Source organism: Fundulus heteroclitus, unplaced genomic scaffold, assembly GCF_011125445.2.
Source record: "Fundulus heteroclitus isolate FHET01 unplaced genomic scaffold, MU-UCD_Fhet_4.1 scaffold_28, whole genome shotgun sequence".
Lineage (NCBI taxonomy): Eukaryota > Metazoa > Chordata > Actinopteri > Cyprinodontiformes > Fundulidae > Fundulus > Fundulus heteroclitus.
This window is the reverse complement of record NW_023396689.1, coordinates 5,502,874-5,527,445: the sequence shown is the minus strand read 5'-3', so window position 1 is coordinate 5,527,445 and position 24,572 is coordinate 5,502,874. Positions and strand designations below refer to the sequence as shown.

The following is a 24,572-nucleotide window of genomic DNA, read 5'->3' as shown; positions in this document are numbered from 1 at the left end:
TTCTTTGGGTGTTTCATTCATGTTGCAACAACGTTACTGGAACAAAATGTCAAGTTATGCTGCAAAATACTAGAATATGAATTGGTTGAAACTAGATGAATATGTTCACTAAGAACATGTGTAGAATAGGTGGGACCTTGAAGCACATGGGCTTCTGCAGCAGAAAGCCACACCTGCTTCCACTTGTGTCACAACGCTCAGATCATCTCACAAATCATTGCCTCTGAACAAGGCAATGATTTGTTGGTCCTCAAATGGATTCCACAGCCAACAGATCCCAGTCTGATAGCAACCTTAGGGTGAAGTGGAACAGCAGGTTCCCATCATGGATGTGCAATCAACAAGCTATCATGTAAACATAACTGAGGAATGTTAATGACACCTCGTTAAATCAATGCCATGAAGAATTAAGGCAGTTCTGAACCCAGTTCTATTAAGGTGTAGCTATTAAAATAGCCAGAGTAAAACGGGTAAATGAATCAAACGTCTGAATGAACGAAAAAAGTGAATTCAGAGTTATAGTAACGTTTATTAAAATGTATAAAGCACCTTTCAAAAAAATCAAAAAGGTGCTTCACCATAAAACAAGGAATTAAACTTCCATCTTCAGCGGGCAATGGTACACCTGGACAGATCGGCAGCCTGTAAAGGGGCAGAACTAAACACCATAAAGAAGTCACATAACTGATTAACTTAAGAAGAAAGGGGAAATTAACAACACTGCAAAACAAAAACACTTCCATTACCTTTATTAATGAATTATACATGTTATTTTAGACCAAATGTGAAATTGGGATTAGTTTTTAGCTTCCATAAACGATAAGCGTTTGCTAGAAACAGAGCTGACCTCTTAATGATCGGTAGAGGTCGCTGTGGCTAAACGTCATGGGGCGAAACTCTCGTTAGGAACGAGCCAGCGCTATCGCGATAGGTCAGTGAGGAGAAGTGGATTCAAACTGCGGCGGGTTGACAGAAGGGATTGTTGAAAAGGTAATGTGTTACGATCGTATTCCATACGGAATGTTTTTGGTTCTCAGCGAACAGGTATGCTGATGGTTTTTGTGACATTTGAGCTGGGATCAATTTTAAAAGAAGAAGAACGTTAACCGACAGCGTAACTATGTTTGTGAAACGGCTGCTGGGCCTTTCAGACGCTTACTTCACTGCTGCAGTATAACTCTGCTGGAACCTGACTAAAGGCTTTCCTTCCTGGAGCTTCGGTGATGTCGCCACGGTGAACAGAAGTAACTAGATGTGTTTCTACCGGGGCGTCTGCCCGTGGCCGCCATGTCTGTTGAGAAATAAAGCTCCGCGAGTCCCGGTGATGGCATCAAGTGTTGGCCCACTTAGAACCATCATTAAACCCTCCTCCAGCAGTAGAACTGGCTGCACGGGATATATATATATATATATATATATATATGCGCTTGCAGCAAGAAGGTTCTGGGTTCGAGTCCAACCCTGGGTCTGCATGTTCTCCCTGCGCATGCGTGGGTTCTCTCCGGGTACTCTGGCTTGAGTGTGTGTGAATGGTTGTCTCTGTGTTGCCCTGCCACAGACTAGTCACCTGTCCAGGGTGTACCCCGCCTCTCGCCCATTGAATCCTGGCGATAAACACCAGCACCATTATATAAATAAATGTTTGACCTGCCGGGAAAATGGGCTGAAGCAACGTAAACTTTTTCAGTGGACAATAACAAACCACAAAGTAGTAAACCTCACCCGGATACACTGGAGTCTAACTCCGTTTAGTGGTATTTAACTCAAGGTTAAGCGAAACCGATGTTTGTTTACATGAGTTGGATCTTACAGAATCACATAAACTACAGCAACCTCACACACCTCAAAAATGAAGGAAACGACCTCAGCCAGACATAAACTGATCACTCCTCTGTTTACGTCACATGTAGATGGAAATGCGCGCCATCTACATGTGAAAAAGAAAACGAGGTCTGATCGGCAGATTTATTTTCTAACAAGCAGGTGTTTGGACTCCTCAGCTGGAGACAGCCACACGTGTCCTTAAATAGCTGCGTAATCTGCTGCGTAATTGTGGAACGGCGGCAGCGTTGGCACTGCTGGAGGGTCGCCGGTGGAAGGATGTGGAGGGAGCTGGGGTCCAGGATGATGAGTGGCTTCGTCCAATTTTACTATTAGACAGAGGTAGCCTTAGTGAATGCTAAAATTAGTTTAGAAATCATGATTTAATTTATTAATGGAACAAAGCGTAGGTTCAAACCAATCTGGCCCTGTGAGGAAGAGTAACCCAATACCTGGTTGTCTCAACCTTGGTGTCAGCGACTTCCTTTATTGTGATAACTACCAATGAGCCCTTTACGTCACTGTAGACGAATTTTCCATGCAGTGGAATTTTTCCAACATTTCCGTACAAAACACCGGGTACTGCTTACCCTATGGCCTACCCTATGCCCTATTTTTTTGCAGGGCTGGTTACTTGTTTCTCTAACAAGAATGGGCAACTCTGGCTGCCCACACACTTTTTTTCTGAAAAAAGTAGCTGCCTGGACACAAAGGGATAGAATATTCTCCTCAAGCGCTTTCACTTCTATGTAAAAGTACAAATGTAAGTAATTTATGCTGAACTAAAACAGCTATGCCCTCCAACATAGGGCTGCACAATTAATCACATTAGCAATATAATTGCAATTTTAAAAAACGTAATTTCCAAATCCCAGAGGTCTGCAGCGTTTAGCTATGTAACAATTAATGGATCATGGAACAATTAATGGATTAATGGTCCTTTAGGCGTCGGTAAGATGTTTAAAGTGGGTTTGCTCCACATGGAAGGGAAGAGAGTTGCAGCAGTGAGATAATCTCATTTTATTATTTGTTTCAGAGTTTATATAATCATACTGTTTTTACCAGAATCTCCCCAGCGTGAAGTACCGGTCAATCAGTTTAATACACAGACTTGTTTGGTGGTTTCACGTTAGGTTCAACAAGGATTGATGTCCAGCTCAACAAGCTCTTCTCTTCTGATTGATAAAATCAGTTACATTCCTTGTTTGAAATAATCCTCATTTACCAACATCTTTATCTACAGACCATTTTTGTTGCTTGTGGTTAATGCAGAGAAAAGTCAAAATTAAATCGCAATCATGGTTGAAATATATCCTTATTTAGATTTTTGGTAAAATCGCCCAGCCCTACACCACCATGCAGTGTGATGGGTGTGTAGGTGCAGCCCCTTTTATCTGAAGATGTGTCACACAGATTGAGTGGCAGCCCCTGGCCTGGAGTTAGCGGCTATCTTCCCCAAACTTCCTCATTTATCATCTGTTTAACGGTAGTGAAGCTAATATTTTTGTTTGCGGAATATAAGCTGGAGAAGATAGCTTTATGCTCAGCTGTGCCCACCACTGTCTGACGCTTAATATGCGCCGCAAGTTTAGAAATTTGTTTGCGGTGCCAAATTTGTAATGAAAGCTGTGCACTCTTTTATGCATGAGGCCCCAGGTCTGTCAAGAGATACTTGTGTACATAAAATGTAATTTGGATATAATAACAATGCAGAACAAGTTCTGACCCATAGATACAAACCAAATCTGACAACATGGACTGAAAACACATCTCTAATGGAGCTGTAGTGTAACTGTGTGTAACATGGCGATTCTTTAGCTCAGCTTTAAATATGTGTCTTATTAGTACTTTTCAAATGGGTTCTCTTCTACTTGGGAGGGACCAGAAATCTGACACATTCAGGCCTGATAACTTTAACTTCCACGTTCCTCAATGTTCTTTTTGTTGTTGTTTTTTTAGTGTAAATGTTCTATCAGCGAGACCAAGAATCCCTGTTTCTCCTTTGTTTTCTCACAAAGGCGTTGTTACGCCTCTGATCCGGAAGGTTTACAGCTTTTTATATTAGGTGCTAAATAAAGCGCTGACATTTTTCTCCCTCCTCTTCTCTCATCTGTTTCCAACCCGGACTGCACAGTGGTGCAGCTGGTAGACTGTTGACCTCCAGACTGACTAAAAGCTTTTTCCCGTACGCCATAACTACATTAACTCTAGCCTCTTCGGCCCGATATCGCCAATTCTTCGTCTGTGTACACGACACATAACTGGCAAATAAAGCTGTAATCTGAATTTTGTTGTTCTGCCTCAGTTCATTGACAATAAAGGCTTTCAATTCAATACGATTTGGCTCTATCTGTATGGAACGTCAGTGGGCGAAATGTGAAAGCTTAGGGATACTGATGGGAACATTGTGATGACCGACTAAAGAAGAGATGGTAAATGTGGGTTTACCACCACTAATGATCTGCTATACTGCTGTGTTTCAGTGTGACTGGTTGAGCTGTTCTGAATAACAAGGCATAAACCTTCTGTTTCTCTCCCCCTCAGATGGCACCAGAGGATGAGATTGAGCTGCTCAGGAGCCAGCTGAAGGAGAGCGAGGAGCAGGGCCGTCGGGCTGCTCAGGCGGGCCTGGATCTGCTCAAACAGCTGGATGAACTCCAGGACAGGCTGGACGAACAGAGAGTGGAAATGACCAATGCACTAGAGGTGTGGAGCTCTGTCCAAATGACAGAAACACAACGGCATTAGAGGGTGTCCCGTACATAGGCTGTAGTTGGGCGGCCCGCCCAGGAAGATAAAATCCCCCTGTAGGCTTGTTAAACAGCGCACATAGACCACACGCTGCCCCCCAGGTGTGCATCACGCAGCGGCCAGCATCAGCAGCCTCCTTCATGCTCCTACCACTCTGTAAAGCTGGTGCTTCAGTAAAATTTCTCCCATATAGGCTAACCCTGGCAGTAGGTGACGCTGTGAACTCTGGGAAGTGTGCACGCTACCGTGGTGTGCGTCGAGCTAATGACAGCTAGCATGTTAGCTATTTCGACTGGGAGATTTTCTCCCGTACAGGAACTTTACTCACCGTTTTATATCTCTCAAACATCCACGCATTTAAAATTAACAGACGACAGTCTGTGTGAGTTAAGCCTGGCGGCCTACCAGGCTTATAATATGCTGGGAGAAACCCTGGTGATCTATTATATCCATAAAGTAGCTATTCACTGGGGCCCATAATTTCACCGATGTGGAAAACATGGACTTGTTGTGCTATTACACACTGTTTAATAAATAACTCTGTCTGTTAGGTATTGTCCGGTGAATATCAGCCCAAGAGCTGATATCAGGACAATAGCTGAAAGGGATGATACAAGCACTGGCAATCTTTTAACAGCAAACTGCACACATATAGAATAAATGAGTGACAACTTCTCTTCAAGTTCAAGAATTTATTAACAGAAACAAAATTAAGATCCAGAGAACATCACTATAGAATGCTGTTCACCTGAATTAACACTATATTTCAATCAACAAATCCTCTCTACTAGGCTAGTGAAGCTTAACTAAACTACATAGCAAAATGAAGGTAAAAAGGAAGGGAAGCTAAGGAACTATTTACACACCAAAAAGAAACAAAAGACAAAACAAAGTGGTTGATCATCATCAGAATAATTCAGTGAATCCTGGTTCACTGCAAATCTGAGTTAAAGAACCAAAGTTCAACTTAAAGAACATGGAATAGCGTTAAATTAGCTTAACTAATTTAGAACAACATTTGGCAGGTGTTTCAACCCATTCACAATTCAAATCCTGAGTTAAACAAAACATTATTTGATTAAATAACACTTTAAAGAATGATTTTCTTTAAACTATTAAACTTTAGGGATGCTTAAGTTTATTAATGCGATTATTCTTCCGGTACGCTAGGGGTCGCTGTAGCGTTCAGTCGCTAAAATAGGTTAATCCTAAAGTTATACAAAACCACCATTAAATCGACATTAATATTCCATATTAATGCGGTAATAACTCTCAGCACTATCGAACGATAGTGGAGCGAAACGAAACAAACCTCATGTTTGAAACGAACCGTAGTAGCATGTCCGGGAAGAGTGGAAGTTATACGGAAGCTAATAGCATTAGCTAGCGGACATTCGGAGCTAATTTTAAAAAGCGTCGACTTTATTCTGGTCATAATGAGCGGACCGGAAAATGCAAACATCAATATCCCATCTATGTATAAAACCCTTGTGGAGATAATGTTTGTTATAACCATTAAAATGCGTTCGAATCACATCAGCATGGCATGGTTCGAAGAAGCTAGGGGAGCGCTATCCTGTAAGCTCCTTGTGTTTCAAAAACACAGTGAAAACGCATTAAGTAAACCTTCTTCTAAATAAACCATTTAACTATCCCTGTTTATTTCTCTGCCAAACCTGTTGATGTCTCTCAGTTCGGTTAAATTTGGGGCATCCAGTTGGAAGCTGTTGAATTACTCCAAGGGAAAGCTACTTATATCAGCAACGGGCAGCAGCTAGCATGCGGCTCTGGGTCTCTGGCATGTGAAACTCAGCCATGCAGCGGGCGACTTCAGCTCAGTTTTTGCTCTTAGCTCCGGCGTCTGGTTACGCAGAAGCTAGACTGCAGACTTAGCTTCGATCCAGCCTGCAGCTCTCTGAGTCCAGTCAGGTCCTCTGGACGAAGACAAATCCCCCCCTTTGTCGCTCCAGGAGCAACGGGACTGAGAACGATTGTCTGTGGGAACAGAGCTTTATAGCACTGATGGCACCCTGCTGTGAGAGGCGGCCTCTGCGTGGATGCAGCAGTGTGAAATTCCTTTGCTTACAACCCATTCTGATTTCTCCTCATGGCTTGATGGCACAACAGACAGGACCAAATAATTTACAGTGAACAAATAAACCCGGAATCTACCAAACGAACAGAACAGTGCGGGGGGCTCAGCACGGAAACACACCGTCAATTGGAAGTAGTCCGAGCACCCAAAGCTCTTGTTTTGACGACCACGGTCACCCAGTAATCTGCTCAGCCGGATGAAATCTTCCCATCAAACAGTTTTCTATGTAGGGTACTGATGCACTGAACTGCTCCAAGCAGACCAGGACGTGCAGCGAGCTCTTCTGTGCCACATGGTGGCTGCTGCCTTCTGCCTACTGGAGAAGAAACGACTCTAGGTGCCGACTAGTTTACATGCTACTACCAATCACTTACATTTCACAAGAAATGTAAGTGATTGGTACGCTGGATAAAACATCCGCAGTTCACGGTATGCACGCAGGACGCCCGATCAATCAAACCCGGCTGCAGAAAGAAACTAAATGGGGGCTTTCTATTTTTTTTTAGGGGTGCACACTTTTTCGGCAAAGATTTTATTTGCTTCAGGCTGAACAGTGGCTTTGTGATCACTCCTACAGAGTTGCGAAAAAACAACAACAACTATCTCAATAAAATCCCAAAATCTAAAAACAAAATGTCAATTGTGCTTCTTTTGAACGCGTTGGGCTGGAAAAAACACAAGCCGTGTGTGTGTGTGTGTGTGTGTGTGTGTGTGTGTGTGTGTGTGTGTGTGTGTGTCTTAGGCTCTTGAGCAAGACAAGTACTCGCTTCAGAAGGAGGTGGTGCTGAAGAATCGGATGCTGGAGTCTCTGCAGTTGGAGTACGAGAGCGTGAAGAAGCAGCAGGCACAACAGCTTCAGGAGCATCAGGAACATCTGGAGAGGAGCCACAGCATGGCACTGAATGAGCAGCAGAACAAGGTAGAGCTGTTTGCTGCCGGCTTTGGTTAGTTAGAGAGCACACACACTCATCACATGCTCCTTCTTACGGGCTGCTGACGTCCAGAGGCTAGGTTTCATGAGTGTATATCAGCAGAGAGGCCTTTGTGTCTCGGTCCTGGCAGCTCCACGCCACAATGGCTGGCTTTTCTTGCGTGTTCAGGTCCTGATGCTGCAGGCAGCTGTGGAGGAGTACCAGCTGAATGAAAAACAGCTGAAGCACAAGCTGGAAGTGCAGGCCGAGACGCTGAACAACAAGACGGAGGAGCTGCGAGCTCTGAAAGAAGACACCCAGAGCTCCATGACATCAGAGATGATGGAGGTACAGCTGAAGATCAGGGAGCTGGAGAGCATTAAGGTGAGACTAAGGATTCAGCTCATCTGCACAACAGCTATGTTTGACCTCAGAGAAGTGAAGACTCAGCGCATGGATGCTGAGTCTTTGTTTCGTCTGAGTCAGGTGTTGCGTTAGCGAGTGAGATGAAGTGTCCTTCTGATCCAGGTGGAGTTGGAGCAGACCCTGCAAGAGAGTCGCTACAGGGAGCAGCAGCTGGAGCTGAGCAACAGCAACCTGCAGAGGCAGGTGGAGCGCATCACCGAGGAGAAGGAGGAAAGGGAGAAAGAAGCTGTGTCCTGGTTTAACGCTTTGGAGGTAACTACAGGGGCTCAAGTCGTTTCTTTTCAGCTTGGTTTGACTCTGAACCTATGATGATGGGGATGGACGTTGATTAACTTACTGGTAGGTACCTGGGTGTTTATTTAATTGTGTTTCAGTTTTAATCCGGACTCCGAACATTTACTAAAACTATCATTCTCATTGAAGTTATCCCGGTTTACAAATTCCTTACAGGCAATGAGAGCACCAACAACTACTTGAGGTGTGGGCACAACGATGTACAATCTACTGCTTAATAATTACATTATTTGGAAATGAGGTCAATGCTGGAGACTTGAATTAGACAAACCTATCCTTTCATTCCCTGAGGCAGTTTTCCTCATTGATTCTGGTAACAGCAGTTGCTGTCTGACTGGTGCGTTTAATGCTATGGGATGTTAGACAACTAATCCATAGATATCACAAAACACCGCATGCAATTGTGAGTTATCCATGTATTCTTTTTTTTAGGTATGTTTTCTACATAGTAGACAGGGTTTGATGAGTGTGCATATATATATATATATATATATATATATATATATATATATATATATATATATATATATATATATATATATATATATATATATATATATATATATTATATGCCCCACTTGCACATTGTGCGCCTGTTTCTACGTTTTCCTGCAGAGTTTTTTATATTTTATATATGATGTAGTTTGCTGTCTGTGTTTTTATGATGCGAGCGTTGAAATCAGAAGTGCGGTTTATGTTTCGACCCACAAACTTGCAGAATAAAGTTGATTCTGATTTAATGGTATAAATATTTTGCAACTTTAGTCTGGGGCAAACAGAGATATTCATATTAATCCTTCATTTTCTGTAGGATTCAAAACCACTACCTATTTTACAAAATCTGCCTCACACTTTGTACTTATGTGCAATGGTTCTTAGACAGAAAAACACCCAAACAGAAACCGTAAGTTGGACTTTAACAGAAATCAGTGTCAGCAACAAAAACCCAATGGTTGTAGGGAGAGGAAAATTAAGTTTCTGAGTGTTTCTGTCTTGGATTTATCAACTTGATTATAATGAGATGCAAAGCAGTGGGATTCTGTTTATGTCTCAATCTGAGCACACTCAGATGTGTTTGTTTTGTGTCAAAACAGAAATCTCGAGATCTGAACCGGGATCTCCAGATCCAGTTAGATCAGGTTCTTCAACAGGCCCAGGACCCCAACAGCAAAGGAAACTCCCTGTTTGGTGAGGTAAAGAAATGGACTGCACACACTGTCTCTGCTGGATGGCACACTATCATAAGCAAAGCGTTATTTAGCACTAAACCCTCTCAGCAGGACTACGTCTGTTGTATTACAGCTGGAAGATAAGAGAGCTGCAATGGAGAGGCAGCTCATCAGCATGAAGGTCCAGTATCAGTCGCTGCAGAAAATGCACGCCTTCAGAAACCAGCAGATGCAGTGCATGAAGGTACCGTGGCTCCCAAAGCACAGCTGGATTGAGCATGTGGTAAAGTTCCTGCAATGACAAGGTTAACATACTGTGCAGGTCCAGATAGCCACACTGATGCAGCTGCAGGGTACCAGGGCTGACCCTGCTCAGCTGGAGAGGCTGCAGTCCATGCTGTCAGAGAAAAATGCAGAGATCTGGAATCTGATGACCAAACTGCAGAGGCTGGAGAAGATGGAGGTGAGCATCGAGTTTCTGTTCTGCCTGCAGCACAGGACTCAGAAAGGACTGGACAAAACGGATATTTACCAAGTCCACAGACATGTTTCAGCCAGGGACCCTTTGAATGTGAGGAGCTTACTGGGTTGTCTGTTACAGATTATCCACTTTAGTGCGTGGAATAATTCTACTCCTTGAATTTGATCAAACTGTGTCATGTTACAACCAGAAAGATCAAGTTATATCACTGAGATTTATGGGATAGACCAACATAATGTAGTACACAATTGTGAAGTAAGCAAAAGCAATAAATTCTATTAAATTATTTTTTTTTTACTTTAAGGTAGAGTTGGCAATTTAAAAAAAAAATGGAATTTTGAATTCTTATTTGTTTCTGCTGAGGTCTTCATCTCATAAATATGTACTCAGTTTGCTTCTTGCACCTATCCATTTCAAAGTATACGGTGAAAGAAGTGGAGCTATACTGAACGGCTAACACCGAAGCTAGCCGTTTAGCTAACCAGATACATAAACAGTGCGCAACCGCAGCCAGCAAGCAGAAAATAACAAGGAGCATTGACGCATACTGGCGTCATGTGAGCGCATCAGAATGATTGGCATGTGGGACAACTGATAGATACCCCCGAAACTCGAGGGACAAACGGGGTGTGGGTAGGATGAAACACTGAAGGCATCTGATTGGTTCTTTCCAATCGGACCGAATGGCAGCGATTGGTTAGAGCTTTGCAGGCCTGCAGCTCTTACAGAGATCTAATTTTTTCACCTCCTTTTTCTGAATACATAATGTATTAACTACTGTCAGGATGGAAGGACCGTTTTACTCAGTGCTATAGCTTTAAAGTCTGAAAATGTTGCCATGCAATAGTATGCGTTTCTGTGTATGTAGACGTTGCTGAAAGGCCAGCCAGCCAATCCTGTCCAAACGGAGGCTGCTGATGGTCAAGATGAGACGTACTACACCGACCTGCTCAAGCTGAAGCTCAACAGCTCTGTGTGAGTTCAAGTGCTGCACCGCTGTCAATGTGGGGCAATTTAGACAGCTGAGAAGCATAGGAACCCCTGTAACAATGAAACCCATGGAAGGAGCTTAGTTTAAAGGACCAGACGCTAACATGAGCCTGTGTGTGTCTGCGCTCAGCAAGGATGCAGAGCAGCTGCGAGACGAGCTGTCACAGCAGAGGATGAAGTCGCTGTCAGAGAGCCAGAGAGCTCTGGAGCTGGAGAGGAAACTGTTTACGTCTGAGCGGCTCCTCAAACAGGTAACCGCTCTTTGTTTCTGCTCCCATCTCTCACTTCCTAAACTGTCCGTTCACAGCAGCTTCTGCTGCTGGAACCAGCTCCGTGAAGGCTTCGATTTAGCATCTCACAAGAGCAGCTCTGATCTTCAGGCTGCACCACCGTTCCTTGGTAGGACGTCTGCCTTTTTACGAGCTCCTTTGTTTCTTTTCCTACAGACTCAAAGCGACAAGATCAGGCTGCAGCTGCGTGTGGAGGAGCTTCAACAAAAATATGAACCCAAAGGTAACAGAACGGCTCAAACATCTGCTGGTTAGCTGTTCTGCTCTAACTCCGCTGCTTCGAATCTATGCAGAAGTGAAGAAGAACCTGATCCAGTGGAAAAGAAAGGAAAAGCTTCCTGTTGATGTGAAGCCAGAACCTGACGGGACCACCCATAGAGAGCAGACTGTTGCTGTGAAGACGGAGGACACGGACAAGAAGAAAGTGGCCTGTCAGGATGAAAACAGGCCTGCAGAGACAGCTACTGCTACCCAAGGTAGATAGTGAGCCATACTGGGAACCGACTACCACATCTGTACCAAACACCTGGCACCAAAGGAAAGTCTGACTGCTCATCATTCCTTCTCTGTTCCAGAACCTGAGGTGAAACCTGCAAAGTGTGTGAAGATCAGTTCTGCTGAGCCTGATGTCATCCCTGGTCCCAGGTCAGTGTGAGACCAAGCAGACAGTCGTTGACTGTGCTGCTACTGCTAGCCACCGCTAATGACGCCACTTAACTGCCTGAGGAGCATTTAAACTCACTTTTTCTCTTTCTTGGCTTTTTGTTCTTTTATTTTTGAACAAGAGCAGACGAGAGCTTGACAAAACCGAGTTGCCGCCTGAGAAGTGATGTTTGTTTTTGTGGTTGTGCCCTCAGTTGGCTTTCTGACCTGAAAGAAGAGACGGAGGAGAATAAGCAGCAGAACAACCCAGAGGGAAGGAGAAAGAAACCAAAGACAGAAGGGATCTACGTGACGTCCAGTAACACCATGGAGAACCAGTGTGCTCAGCAGTAGAGTCTGCCTCAATGTGTCTGTGGGCCTTTGGCCGCGCTCTGAAAACTCTTTCTTGCAGATCTTTCTCTCCCCACTTTCTAAACTGTTTCCCAGAACATTTGCTGTGTTTGCTATGGATTTAAATATTAAAGTTACTGTGGAAAGTCTTCTGTCATTGCTTTCACTTTGATTCCGACTTGTCTGAGGGGAATTCACCGTATCACTCCTTCCTGGTTCTATGGAGATCCACTGACACTATTGTAAGCCTTAGAACTGTTAGACATTTTCAAACCGTCTTACAGTGCCTTTGAAAACTACACCCACTCAACATGGTACTGTGTATGAATTAACTCGGGTTAAATGGATCTCTGCAAGAGTAGCTAGACACTCCGTAGCCATCAACAAGCTTTCCTAGCATGGTCTGCATCTTAAGCGCAGTCCCAAAATGTTTAATTGGGCTGAAGTCGGCCCCATCAACAAAGAAGGACCTACTGAACTTTATTGTAGTTTTCTCTAGAAGGATTTAGTTCTTTCCAAATTAATAAGTTTGCTTTTCAATTGAGCTTTCAGGTGTTGCTTTTGAAGCAGGAGTTTCTCTGTTGACACCACCCAGGTCCGCTGGTTCACCCAAGCTTAACAAAATCAGAGACATCCCCGGTTGTCAGAGAAATCTGGTCACCTTACTCTAAAATGTTAATGGTTTCCAACAAACGTCACGACTGATTTTGTATACAGCAGGCTAACGGTAATCTTTGTGAAGGACCTGACTTGCAAGGAAACCAACCAGTTTAATGGAATGCCACCACTGGTTGGACATGCTGCTATAATATGCCAGAGCTTGTTGGTGTGCAGCTTGATGAGGGCCGTTTTTACCAAATAGTGCTTATACTTGTAATACATTCAACCTTCTGTAAAGAAACTTGAACATGTGCATACCAGTTCTAGTTTTTAAAAATTCTACAATTTCATCCAGACACAGACGTCTCCCTAAAGGCACACAGTGAACAACATTTACTCTGATCTATCTGCCTTCACCTCATCTATGTTTTTGATACATTTTTGCATGGAGACCTAATAAAATGGAAAATAGCTGGATCCCAGTTAGGCGTAAGCTGAAACATGATTGGCTGTTTCCAGCCTGTGGCCGGGCGGCGGGCGTTGTGTTGCATTTTATTCCCCATTCACTGGCCTGTTGATTGGCTAGAAGAGCGCTCCGCGCCAGCAGGTGGCGCCACTGAGCAGCGTCCCTGCTGAACGACCGCGGACTACGTGGACCAATGGGAGCGTTGGAGCAATCCCGGTGAGGGTGACAGGTGGAGGATACACTCCTGCTGCTGCTCTCCAGGTGAGTTCGGGGTCGCGTCTCTTCGTCATACGTGTTTAATGAGCGGTGGTCATGGTAACCATTCGTGTTCAGATTTCCCAGGCCGGACATGGCGCGTGTTCTTCATCCCCACCGTCTTCCTCTGTGCTGACAGCCAGACCCAGCTCAGAGACGGTCCGCCGGCGCGTTCCCCGCCTCTCTGTTGTGCTGGTCTCCTGTTCCAGGATGTTCTCTCATGCCGGAGGAGGTTCCCTCACATGGTGCTTCCTGGTTCTCCTGCTGCCGCTCCTCGGCTCGGCTCTCAGCCACAAGGTGAGCTCTGATCCTGCTCCCCCGTCGGAGCTCGTTTTTGCGTCACACGTTTGTTTCTGAGCTCTGACCTGCAATGTAGCACCTCGGCCCTTGAATATAACCAACAAACATGCTACTTTCAGCACAACACTTCCAACAATGAAAGGTTTACTGTAAAAAACAAACCCTGAGTTACTCAGGCGGCGTGTCTGCGTCCCCGCAAGGAAACCCTCCAGAGTGGAGGACTGACCCAGCTGTTCAGATAAACCCAGCTCCACACGGTGTTACCCAGTCATTTACTCTTTTTTATTTTTTTTTATTATTATTATTTCAGCTAAAGAATAAACAAGTTCAACAGTATAAAAAAAATATACAAATATGCCAGGGGGTATGTCACAATAAACAAGTACATAAAGTCAGGAGGAAAGACAAACTGACAAACATGTGCTGTAAAAAAAAAAAAAACTTTTCTACAAACATCTACAACATTAAGTTGTTCAGAATTTTAAGTTGGGACAGATTGATATGATTGTTTGTTTGCCTTCTGGTGAGTGGAGGGTCCAATGGTATAAAAATATTGCTTAAGATCAATCAAATTCTGGCTTTTTCTTTAGACATTTAAATTTATGCAAGTGAAATTTGCCTAAGATAATTAAGAGATTGATAAGGAACGTTTAGGGAAACACTTTACTTTGCAGCTGAAAACCAAATAGAATGTTTTCCCATCAAAGCTGAAAATCTTTTAAAACATTTGAATCCGCATAGTTACAAAAGCGTTGCCAGAAAGTTTTAGAGTACGGACACAACCAGAACAAATGTGTAACAGATACGGAGTGTCAGGGTTCAGCTTTCGGCCTTCCTGACTTTGGACAGTTCTAGTCCTGTCCACTTCTCAGCCAGCCCAGTTGCCTTTGGTCTCCACTCACTCATCATCTGCACCTGTTGTGTCTAATCAAGCCTTGACCCAGCGCACCTGTCAACACCTACTTAAACCTCCCTCAGTCTGCTCTTCCCTGCTGGATTGTCATCATTCTTCATTTGTACCTCATCCTCGCCTTGCCTCACGTTTACCTGCCTCTGCTCCTACGTCTGCTCTTAAAAGTGGCTGAATTCCGGCTCAACAACCTACTCCTGACAGGGGGAAGATCACAAAAAGTGCAGTTCACAATAATATCAGATTTGAACTTTTTTAGGTAGTTTTTGGCAGGATTGGATTGGCTCCGATTTCCAACAGGCAATCTGAGACAGACGGCTCCCATTCATGTCCAGCCATAGAAGAATCCTGGTCAACCCAAATTCACTTGATTCAGTCCAGTTCCTTTCAGTCACATCCAGATTCCCAGCCAGTTGGATGCAGACGATACAAAAACACGATCACTTTATCGGTTAATAACTCTGAACAGTTTTTTTGTTGTTGCTCTTGTTTATAATTGAAGGAACCTGCGCTACCTGACATTAACTCAGACTTATCCTCCATGAGGTCTGATAGGATTGCTGTTCTCTAAAGGCCACAATAGTCATGCTTTTATTTAATTTGTTTACACATGTTGGCTTTTTGAAATGATTCCAAGTAAATGTTCTTCCTCGGTCTGGATCGGCAGTCTGAGGGCGCCCTGACTGTGGTGGAGGATGCAGACGGAGGAGGAGGAGGAGGAGTGGGTGGTGATGAAGAGGAGGATGCTGTAGAGGTGTTCCAGCCTAATGAACAGTGGCAAACTCTTAAACCAGGTAAGGTCAGCAGGTTTATTCAGCTGGTGTTAGCTCTGGATGATGAAGGAGTTGGTCCATGGCGGAGCCACGCACTGTCAACGTGCCTTTTAGCTTTTTTGATCAGGGAATCGTCACCAAGCAACCACTAATGAATTACTGCCTCCTTATATTTTGATGGTTCCTGATTTCTGCCTAATGGCTCTGGTCATGGCAGATAACCGGAGGAGAGGCATCTTTTGACGTAAATCATGACTGCCTCCTGTCTTTCTGTTCATGTGAGCAGCTGTGAGGGATGAAGCCATGGGGGCTCTCTGGTTTATGTTCACTCCCACTGCGCACTGACGCTATGTGTGTTTCTCAACTCGGCTTTATTCAGAAGTAAGGGCTAATGGCCGACGAGGTTTCCGTTATCAGAAATGAATGGATGGCATGAACCGTCCGCCACAAAGCAGAAGTCCTTTAATTTCTGATAAGACACTTCGCCGGCCATTATCCCGCTTATACCATGGTCACTTAGGAAATAAATATTAAAGCAATTCAATAATTTACAACAATCAGGCTGTTGGACCGGAACTTTTTTATAGGTGTCCTACAACACTTTTTAACAGACACCCCGCAGCCAATCAGAATCAAGTATTCACCCAAACCATGGTACAAAGTACTTTAAAACATAACTCAGCTGGCCAAAGTGCTCTAAAATAACAGCAATTCAAAGCTTAAGTAAAACCTTAAAGGCAACAAACACTAAATGTGAAATAAAGCTCAAATTCAAAAAAACAAACAATAAAACCTCAAAAGCCAACATCTCCAATAGGGCTGAGAGCCTGATTTATTTAGACATCCAGTCATATCTCATTTATTTTGTTCTTTAAAACACCTTTTGCTTATACCTAAAACATAACTTTATAGTCCTCCACAGCATAATCAAATTGTGTTAACCACACAAAAAAGGCCAGAAAGCATAAATTAAATTAGGATGAGTTTGATTTGTTTTCTGATCCTCTAAGGTCTCGTTTAGTTCTGCTTGCAGTGGGTGATAGTAGTTAGGTCAACACTGTATAGTAGGTACACCTGATCTGGCGTTCTGTTAACTGTGACATCATCCAGAGAAGACGGCTCACCCGCTACTACCATCTAATGTAGAACAGATTACTAGATCAATGTGTGCTTCTGTGCTTTTTTGTTTCTCTTGTTGTGTCTCTGTTCTGTCTTCTGTAACCCCAGTCGGTCGAGGCAGATGACCGTTCATACTGAGCCCGGTTCTGCCGGAGGTTTTTCCTTCCCGTTAATGGGTGGTTTTTCTTCCCACTGTCGCTTCATGCTTGCTCAGTATGAGGGATTGCAGCAAAGCCATGGACAATGCAGACGACTCTCCCTGTGGCTCTACGCTTCTCCAGGAGTGAATGCTGCTTGTCGGGATTTTGATGCAATCAACTGGTTTCCTTATATAGGACATTTTTGACCAATCTGTATAATCTGACCCAATCTGTATAATATGATTGAACTTGACTTTGTAAAGTGCCTTGAGATGACATGTTTCATGATTTGGCGCTATATAAATAAAATTGAATTGAATTGAATTGAACTGTGAGCTAGAGACAGGAATATTTCTGGCTCTGTGTTGACTGGTGTAAACAACATGGAGCTTCATGTGCAGCAGCGTGTTTCTGGATTAAACCTGAAATTGTTCCAAATTAATCCTGAGTGCTAACAGAAGGTCAGCAGGCGACTCCTCCTGCTCCTCTTAGCTGCCCACATCTCTGAAGTCAACGCAGACTCAGGCGGCGCTGCTACAGAGAGCCGAGAACACGGAGCTCACAGGATGTCACGAGGAACCGAGCTGAGATGGTTTCTATCAGATCAAATATGGCAGACGCCACTAAAGCACTGGGAATCAGAACTTTCAGTCGCAGCTCACAGGAGCAACATGTGGATGACACTCACTGCCTGAATGAATAGTGTTTAAAATGCAGTTCTAAGCAAAAAGACAGCAAATGAAAAGCTTTTTTTATTATCCATGGCGGTGTTGGCTCTGCTACACGCCTGACTGTCTGCATGAAAGATGCACACTGATGCCAGCATGGTGTTCTGTTTGTGGGAACCCAGGCCAGGCGGTACCAGCGGGCTCCCACGTGAGGCTGAACCTGCAGACCGGAGAGAGGGAGGTCAGACTGGGGGAGGAGCAGCTGAAGTACTGGACTCAGGAGCACAGGTGGGCTCTGATCAGGCCAATCAGGAGCAAAGGCTCAAAGGTGGGCGGTAGAACGGAACGGCCAGCAGTAACGGTGTGTTGTGGCAGGGAGGGGGAGAAGAGCACGGCCGCCATCGATCCCGACGAGCTGAAACGGGCCATGAAGAAGATCAAAGAGGACCTGAGGAGTCAGGTGGGGACGCGGAGTGGAAGCCCCCCACAGCACAGCTGACGGCTGTGGCTGCAGTCACTCACACACAGTCCTGTCTCTGTCTGCAGGACTCTAAGCCATCCGGGTTCCGGCCCCTAGAGGAGTTGAAGAAGGACATGGCTGAGCTGGACCTGCTGGTGGAGACGGATGTTCAGGTACGCAGTCTGGCCCATCGTGTGCTCTCTGTAGATGTTAACTCCCTCACATCACCCGGAAAGACGCAGACGCTCACACTCTGCTTTAGCCAACATTTAAGCTTGGATCTGCATCTTCCCTCACGTTTGACTTCTCAGCTCTTTTATTCATTTATTTATTTGAATTGGGACAATGCGCATTTATCAACATGTCAGCTTAAAGCATCAGTGTAAATATGCCAGAATTAGCACAACGGCTAATTTGCATCCGCTGTCCTAAGGCAGGTAAGAACAGTGAACATTAAACAAGACACTACGGGAGAGAACAGAGTGGACACAAAGGGATAAGATGCCAATAACATAAAATCACAATAAATTAGGTTTACAGGCCCAAGGAAACAGATCAATTCACCTGTGAACACCTGTCTGGTTAGCCTTCAACCAATGCTTCCAGTGTGTGTCAGTCAGATGATGCCTGGGAGCTGAGCGCAGAGATGCGGAGAGGAAAACGGCTGTTTTACCCGATTCTTTCCCGCCGGTACCGATTAGCAGCGTGTTTAAACCGGACCTGGTATCATCCGTCCTAGTGGGACACTACAAGCGGGTCAGAAACCTCACAAAGCTTCAGCAGAAAACAGCAACACCTGCCGATCCAAACGGGTCCATCACAGGAACACGGGGCGAGCGCCTCAAACCTGCCAGAGGAGGCCTGCAGACGCCTGAACACACGTGATCCGGGTCTTTAACTCTTTTCCACGTCCTCAGGATCAAAGCCGCAGCCCTGCTGGAAGACTCTTTGGCCTTCAGCTCCTCCATCCTTCATCCACCCAGAACATCACTTGTGTGTATTAGTAACTGGGATACTTCTCTGCACAACTATACACTACATTCAGTTTAATTACTATTTTACAAGAGATGCATCTTTTTCCCTCCCAAAGCTCTGATGAAAGGATCGTTTTCAAATGTCTCTTCTTTGGGTGTTTTATTGTTTATTCTTATTAGGAGCAGAGGCCTGCTGCTTTGGGTTGCATCGCTTTAAAACAAAGATGGGATGTTTTTTCCCGCTGGCTGTAGGACCTTATAGTCGCAGTTAGCCATGCTCAACGCTGAGATTTCCATGGAGCTGCCAGCACCTCCACTCCAAGCTGTGGGGGTGGTGGCCCAGCGTCCCCTTTGTAGGAGCTCTGGCTGTGGGGAAGGAGCGCCACCCTGTGGTACCGCCCGGCACACTCCTCCCCATCATTGTGCATCTGGTTGGACACCAGCCAACCAGCCTTGGTGGAGCTGAGTGCTGTCCAGCAGCTTTCTAGTTGTAGAAACTGCGGGTGGTCCAGGTTCCATGGGGGGTTCCTGGTGAGGCAGAAGCTGAAGGCCGCACATATACCAGCATCATCAACATGTAAGAAGGTTTCAGACACGGTCAGTCAGCACACCTTTTCTGTAGACCCCCCCTCTACTTGCAGGGGCCTTCCTGACCCCCAGGCGCTACAGAATACACTACCAAGCTATTTGATAAGGAGCTGAATCCTAAAAGTCCTGCATCTTGCTCCGGCGCTGAACTGAGTGACGTCCCATCCTGCTTCTTTTCATCCTCTGAGCTCTGTTGGTTTCTCCTTTCTCCTGTGTCACATCATGAGCTAGAGGGAGGAGCTGGAGCTGGTGGTGCTCCTCCACCCAGTCCTCTGAGGGCTGACCATGACCCCCGTCGGTTTCACTCAGTCCCACCAAGAAATCTACGGGCAACCGAGGTTCCCTACCTGACGTTAGAAAGCAGGGTGTCATGGCAGCGGACTTTGGAGCAACCTTCCTGTTATCTGCTGGAGTTCTCGCTCTCTCTCACCGTCTCTCATGGAATGAGCCACAGACGTGTTTCCTTTGAAATCGCTGTGCTTCCTCTGGCTTCCTGCATGAACACTTCACTGAAACGGTAGCTAACTCTAAGTTTTCTTCCCACAGCTAACGTCCGCTCCAAGGAGTGTTACCAGATTTAGCTCAGGGCTGGTGCATTCCCTGAACAGAGAAGATGCCGTCCTTATGCTTCACCCAGCCTGTTGGCAGGTTTTAGATCAGATGATCATCCTTCATTCTCTCTCTGTCTTTTACCTCTGGCTGCGTGTGACTGCAGATAATGCGGCGCCTCCTGGACCAGTTCAACAGCAGCGACACCACTACAGAGCAGCGGCTGGCCATCCTGCAGGAGCTGGAGTATCTGGTGCATCAGGTAACGCAGCGCATGCACAGCCAGCTCAAGCTAAGCTGCCATGGTGTAACTTTGCATGTTGGTGTGTGCGTTAGGTGGACAATGCTCAAACGCTGTGCTCCATGGGGGGTCTGAGCTTAATCCTGGGAGGTCTGAACAGCTCTGATGTCAGGTTACAGGAGAACGCTGCCTTCGTCCTGGGCTCTGCTGTGGCCAGGTACACACAGGGAGGGCTTTCATCTTTGTGCACCGCCATGTCAGCAATCCTCATTGACTTGTTGTTATTGACTAAATGGACTCCTAGCTCCTAGAGGACCTTCTGCCTCAGCTGTAGAAGCCATCAGACTGTAGAAAAGATGCGTTGGTGTTCACCACGTGACTCTGATCTGTCCGTGCTCGCCCTGCAGTAACCCTGTGGTCCAGGTCCAAGCTGTGGAGGGGGGAGCTCTGCAGACCCTGCTAACAACACTGGCCACCACACAGCCTCTTCACGTCAAAAAGAAGGTACCACCAGACCCCCCGCACCCCCCCTTCCTTTCCCCCAAAACCACACCTTTGCATTTACGCGTCTGTGCTTCCAGGTCCTGTTCGCACTGGCCTGCCTCTTACGTCACTTCCCCTACGCACAGCACCACTTCCTGTCCCATGGGGGGCTGCAGATTCTGTCGGAGCTGTTCAGGGCGGATGCTGGGGGAATCCTGCGCACACGCATCGTCACCATGTTATACGATATGATCAGTGAGAAGGTAAAACACCAATCAGAAGCGCCAGGTTTACTGATTCCCACCTCATCTTTAATATGACCGCCGGCAGAAAGCCAGTGTTCTTGGTTTTTAACTGTTCAGCTTATTCCTAAAACCTTCTAAGATGCTTCATCTTTGACTACATATAGGATATACGTTATAGGGGCGACGTGGCACAGAGGTTAGGGAGTTCGTCGGCAATTGGTGGGTTGCCGGTTCGATCCCCTCCACTGACTGTCTCTGTCGTTGTGTCCTTGGGCAAGACACTTCACCTGCATTGCCTGCTGGTGGTGGTCAGAGGGCCCGGTGGCGCTGGTGCATGGCAGCCTCGCCTCTGTCAGTCTGTCCCAGGGCAGCTGTAGCTACTAACATAGCTCACCACCGTCAGGGTGTGAATGGGTGAATGACTGAACTGTAGTGTGAAGCGCTTTGGAGGTCGTCAAGACTAGTTAAAGCACTATACAAGTACAAACCATTTACCATTTACGTAGATGAAAGGTTTTACCAGCAAATGTACCCTGAAGTGATAAGCATTAGTATTTTTGCTTGACTTGTCTTCTTTACGGAAACATCAGGATCCTCCTCTGTAAGTTTCCCTCTGCAGTTCAGTTTAGAATGACTGCATTTAGGTTGAAGCGTGTGTTTTTACTCTCATGGATCAGTGAGCAGAGGGCTTTCTCCTTGTTCCTGACGCTCTTCTCTGTCCTGCTCCACCAGGAGCTCATCTTCCAGGCGGGCCTAGACGCCGTCCAGGACCCGTCCCACAAGGAGCGCCAGCGTCAGTACGCTGAGGTGTCGCTGCAGGACCAGCTGATGGAGAAGGGCTGGTGCCGTCTGGTGCCCCAGCTGCTGCAGTCTACGGAGCACGACTACAGGGAGAAGGTGGGCCGACCCGGTCACAGGCTCTGGGCAGCTCCAGCTGATGGGGCTGGTTTCATCAGCAGGACCGTGCAGTTACTCGGTGCCGTCTTGTTTGCAGGCTCTCCGGGCTTTGTTGGCCATGGCTTCTGTGTGTTTGGATCAGTACCGCTCGGACTCCTCTCTGCTGGGTTCTCTGCACTCTCTCCGACTCCAGTACTCGGAGCTGATCCAGTCAGAAATGATCCTCGGTGAGGAGAGCGGTTACTTCGCAGAGATGGTGGAACTTATAGACTCGCTGCAGGTCAAGGTGAAGTGAGCAGGATGTCTTCCTGCAGAGCGGGACGGTGCCGGGAGCGAAGGAACCGCCCCGTCCTGGTGGACCAGCCACTCCTCAGCTGGAACGTCCCTCAGATTCATGGCGATTTGGAACCTGAGCTGTGGACTCTGATTGAAGACTAAACTAATCTGTTAACTGACAGATTTTAGCTGCCAGTGATGGCTACATGTGTGGATTCTTTGTGTTGAAGATCAACACAAACGCCGGCTGCCTTCTGTACAGCAACCAAAGGTTGCCTAGTTCCTATGTTTAACATAAAACAGCAGCCAGATGCTCCCTCAGTCTGCTGCTGTAGTCAGACCAAAGTCTGGTTTGGACCTGCTACTAAAACACACGTCCACTCCGGCTGATCAGGACTGAAACAGACTTGCCTTACAAGGACTAGTTACATCTGCAGGGGTAGGACCTCACTTACCTGTGCCAGGTGTGGCTGGGGCTGCACAGTCACTCCAGCAGCATCCAGTGAGCTACCCGGCCATCATCCATCTCATCTTCCTCGCCGTCTACCACAAGCTTCTACTTGAAGACCTGGTCTGTTGTGGAAAATCGAATAAGTTTTATTTAAAAAATAAATAATTTAAACATAAATGTTGTCTTATCAATTTTTTCACACACAGACATCCATTTGTTGCTGGAGGTACAGTAGCTTGCAAAAGTATTCACACCCCTTAAACTTTTCTACATCCTGTCACATTACATCCACAAACAGAAATAGATTTAATGGAATCTTGTGTGAAAGACCAACACAAAGTGGTATGCAATAGTGAAGTATAACATTACAATTATTTTATTTTATTTTTTACATATAAAAAACTGAAAAGGGCGTTGTATAAAAGTATTGTAACAACAGGTTTTCATCTAAGATTGCCCGGTGTTTGACTTTCCATCAACTCTGACCACCTTCCCTGTCTCTACTGAAGAGAAGCACCCCCAGAGCGTGATGCCACCACCACCATGTTTGACAGTGGGGATGGTGTGTTCAACACGATGTGAAAGTGTTAGTTCTTCACAACTTTATCCCTGACCTGTCTGGTGTGTTCCTGGGACTTAGTGATGTTGTTTGACCCCAGTATTCTTTTAACCAAAACCTTTGAGGTACTACACACAGGTGGACTGTTCAGTCATTAACAATCACCAGGAAACTGCTGAAAGCAATTGGTTGCCCTCAGATAAAAGGGGGCGGAATACTGGTACACATTGCACTTTTCAGTTAAAAATGTTTAACTTCATGTATAATTTTCTTTCCACTTTACAATCACATGCCACTTTGTGTTGTTTTTTTTTTTCATAAGATTCCAACAAAATAAATTTGTGGTTGTATATGTGGAAAAGTTCAAGGGGTGTGAATACTTTTGCAAGCCCCTATTCATGGATGGAACCCTCCTGATCATTAATTTCAGGGGATATGACCCCTTCTTATGCCCTATGACGTATAAATCCAGCTCTTACTCATGCAGAATGCTTCTGCTAACGTCTGTGGAACAACGGGTCGCCGTGAGGATCTCAGTGAATTCCAGTCTCAGCCATCCTTACTGAACCCTGTAGAGCACAGCGTTGAGCAGCAGAGGCATGTTTGGAGTGATAACTCAGGCTTCTGTCTGGATTTGGCTGACCAGGGGAACAGTTCTTGCCTATTTGGTCCAGAGGAGGTAATGCTGAGGGGCTTTTTTTTAGGCTCATCCCGCTAGTTCCAGTGAAAGGAAGTCTAATGCTGCGTTCCATTTACCTTGGAAGTTGGAACCCGGAGCTGGGAATGGCGTAGCACCCGCACGAACACGCCAACAGCGTTCCATTTAGCCAGAGAAGTCAGGATTCCAATCTGGAAAGCTGCTGTTTTGTTCTTAGTACCTCTTATAAAAGTAATTTAAAGCTTTACTGTCCACATGCAAACACCACTTTTATTTTGTCTGGTTTAGACGTGCAGCTGCTACTTGTATCGTTGATTAGACATTATCTTACAACCTTGTCTTGTAAAATAAACAAGTTTCTATCAGAGCTTGCTGTTGTTAATGTGTGGAGCTGCCATATTGGATCCAACAATGGGCCTTAAAAATGTCTCCCACTTTCCGAGTAGGAAGTCTAACTTTCAACTGATTCTTCCAACTCAAAAGTCAGAATTTCCAAGTTGCGACTGCAACAGAATGCAACATTAATTCTTTAATTTCATGCTGGACTTGTCAACCTTGACTGCACAACATTAGTTACATTTACATACAGCCGAACAGAATAAAAATGTGTCATGTAAACAAGCCAATCGTAATCTAGTGATCGGATTAAGCTAAATCGGAGTGAAATTGTAATCCAAACGAGTACCGTGGTTTATTCAGTTCTATTTTATTTATATAGAGCCAAATCGTGATAAATGTT

The 24,572-nt window shown here is 45.4% G+C and overlaps 2 protein-coding genes across 5 annotated transcripts; both read left to right on the top strand.

Moving 5' to 3' along the window:
- The first annotated feature begins 852 nt into the window (after window positions 1-852).
- On the top strand, window positions 853-12,370 carry spdl1 (spindle apparatus coiled-coil protein 1). Its single transcript, XM_036130118.1, has 14 exons — window positions 853-990; window positions 4,366-4,527; window positions 7,410-7,586; window positions 7,768-7,962; window positions 8,107-8,256; window positions 9,393-9,491; window positions 9,601-9,711; window positions 9,790-9,930; window positions 10,817-10,923; window positions 11,069-11,189; window positions 11,385-11,451; window positions 11,522-11,704; window positions 11,804-11,873; window positions 12,086-12,370. Exons 2-14 carry the CDS (start codon window positions 4,366-4,368, stop codon window positions 12,222-12,224), a joined length of 1,722 nt encoding a protein of 573 aa, XP_035986011.1. The 5' UTR covers window positions 853-990; the 3' UTR covers window positions 12,225-12,370.
- A 1,039-nt stretch (window positions 12,371-13,409) lies between these two features.
- sil1 (SIL1 nucleotide exchange factor) lies at window positions 13,410-22,793 on the top strand. 4 transcript variants are annotated; one of them, XM_036130112.1, is made up of 12 exons: window positions 13,410-13,548; window positions 13,682-13,839; window positions 15,420-15,546; window positions 17,635-17,740; window positions 17,828-17,912; window positions 17,999-18,085; window positions 20,190-20,285; window positions 20,360-20,481; window positions 20,672-20,768; window positions 20,846-21,010; window positions 21,725-21,889; window positions 21,987-22,793. In XM_036130112.1, exons 2-12 carry the CDS (start codon window positions 13,753-13,755, stop codon window positions 22,182-22,184), a joined length of 1,335 nt encoding a protein of 444 aa, XP_035986005.1. In that variant the 5' UTR covers window positions 13,410-13,548; window positions 13,682-13,752; the 3' UTR covers window positions 22,185-22,793. The 4 variants fall into 4 exon arrangements, with proteins under 4 accessions (XP_035986005.1, XP_035986006.1, XP_035986004.1 ...); XM_036130113.1 differs by having other exon boundaries at window positions 13,411-13,548; window positions 13,621-13,839; XM_036130111.1 differs by lacking the exon at window positions 13,410-13,548 and having other exon boundaries at window positions 13,570-13,839; window positions 21,987-22,182; window positions 22,224-22,793.
- Window positions 22,794-24,572: the final 1,779 nt, after the last annotated feature.

Excerpts from the sequence above, each read along its gene's own strand:
- spdl1 (XM_036130118.1), top strand. The coding sequence starts at position 4,366 with ATGGCACCAGAGGATGAGATTGAGCTGCTCAGGAGCCAGCTGAAGGAG. Across the intron at positions 8,257-9,392 it reads CCTGGTTTAACGCTTTGGAG|AAATCTCGAGATCTGAACCG; the intron begins GTAACTACAGGG and ends GTGTCAAAACAG. Across the intron at positions 9,492-9,600 it reads GAAACTCCCTGTTTGGTGAG|CTGGAAGATAAGAGAGCTGC; the intron begins GTAAAGAAATGG and ends GTTGTATTACAG.
- sil1 (XM_036130111.1), top strand. The coding sequence starts at position 13,600 with ATGGTAACCATTCGTGTTCAGATTTCCCAGGCCGGACATGGCGCGTGT. Across the intron at positions 15,547-17,634 it reads GTGGCAAACTCTTAAACCAG|GCCAGGCGGTACCAGCGGGC; the intron begins GTAAGGTCAGCA and ends GTGGGAACCCAG. Across the intron at positions 20,286-20,359 it reads TGGAGTATCTGGTGCATCAG|GTGGACAATGCTCAAACGCT; the intron begins GTAACGCAGCGC and ends TGTGTGCGTTAG.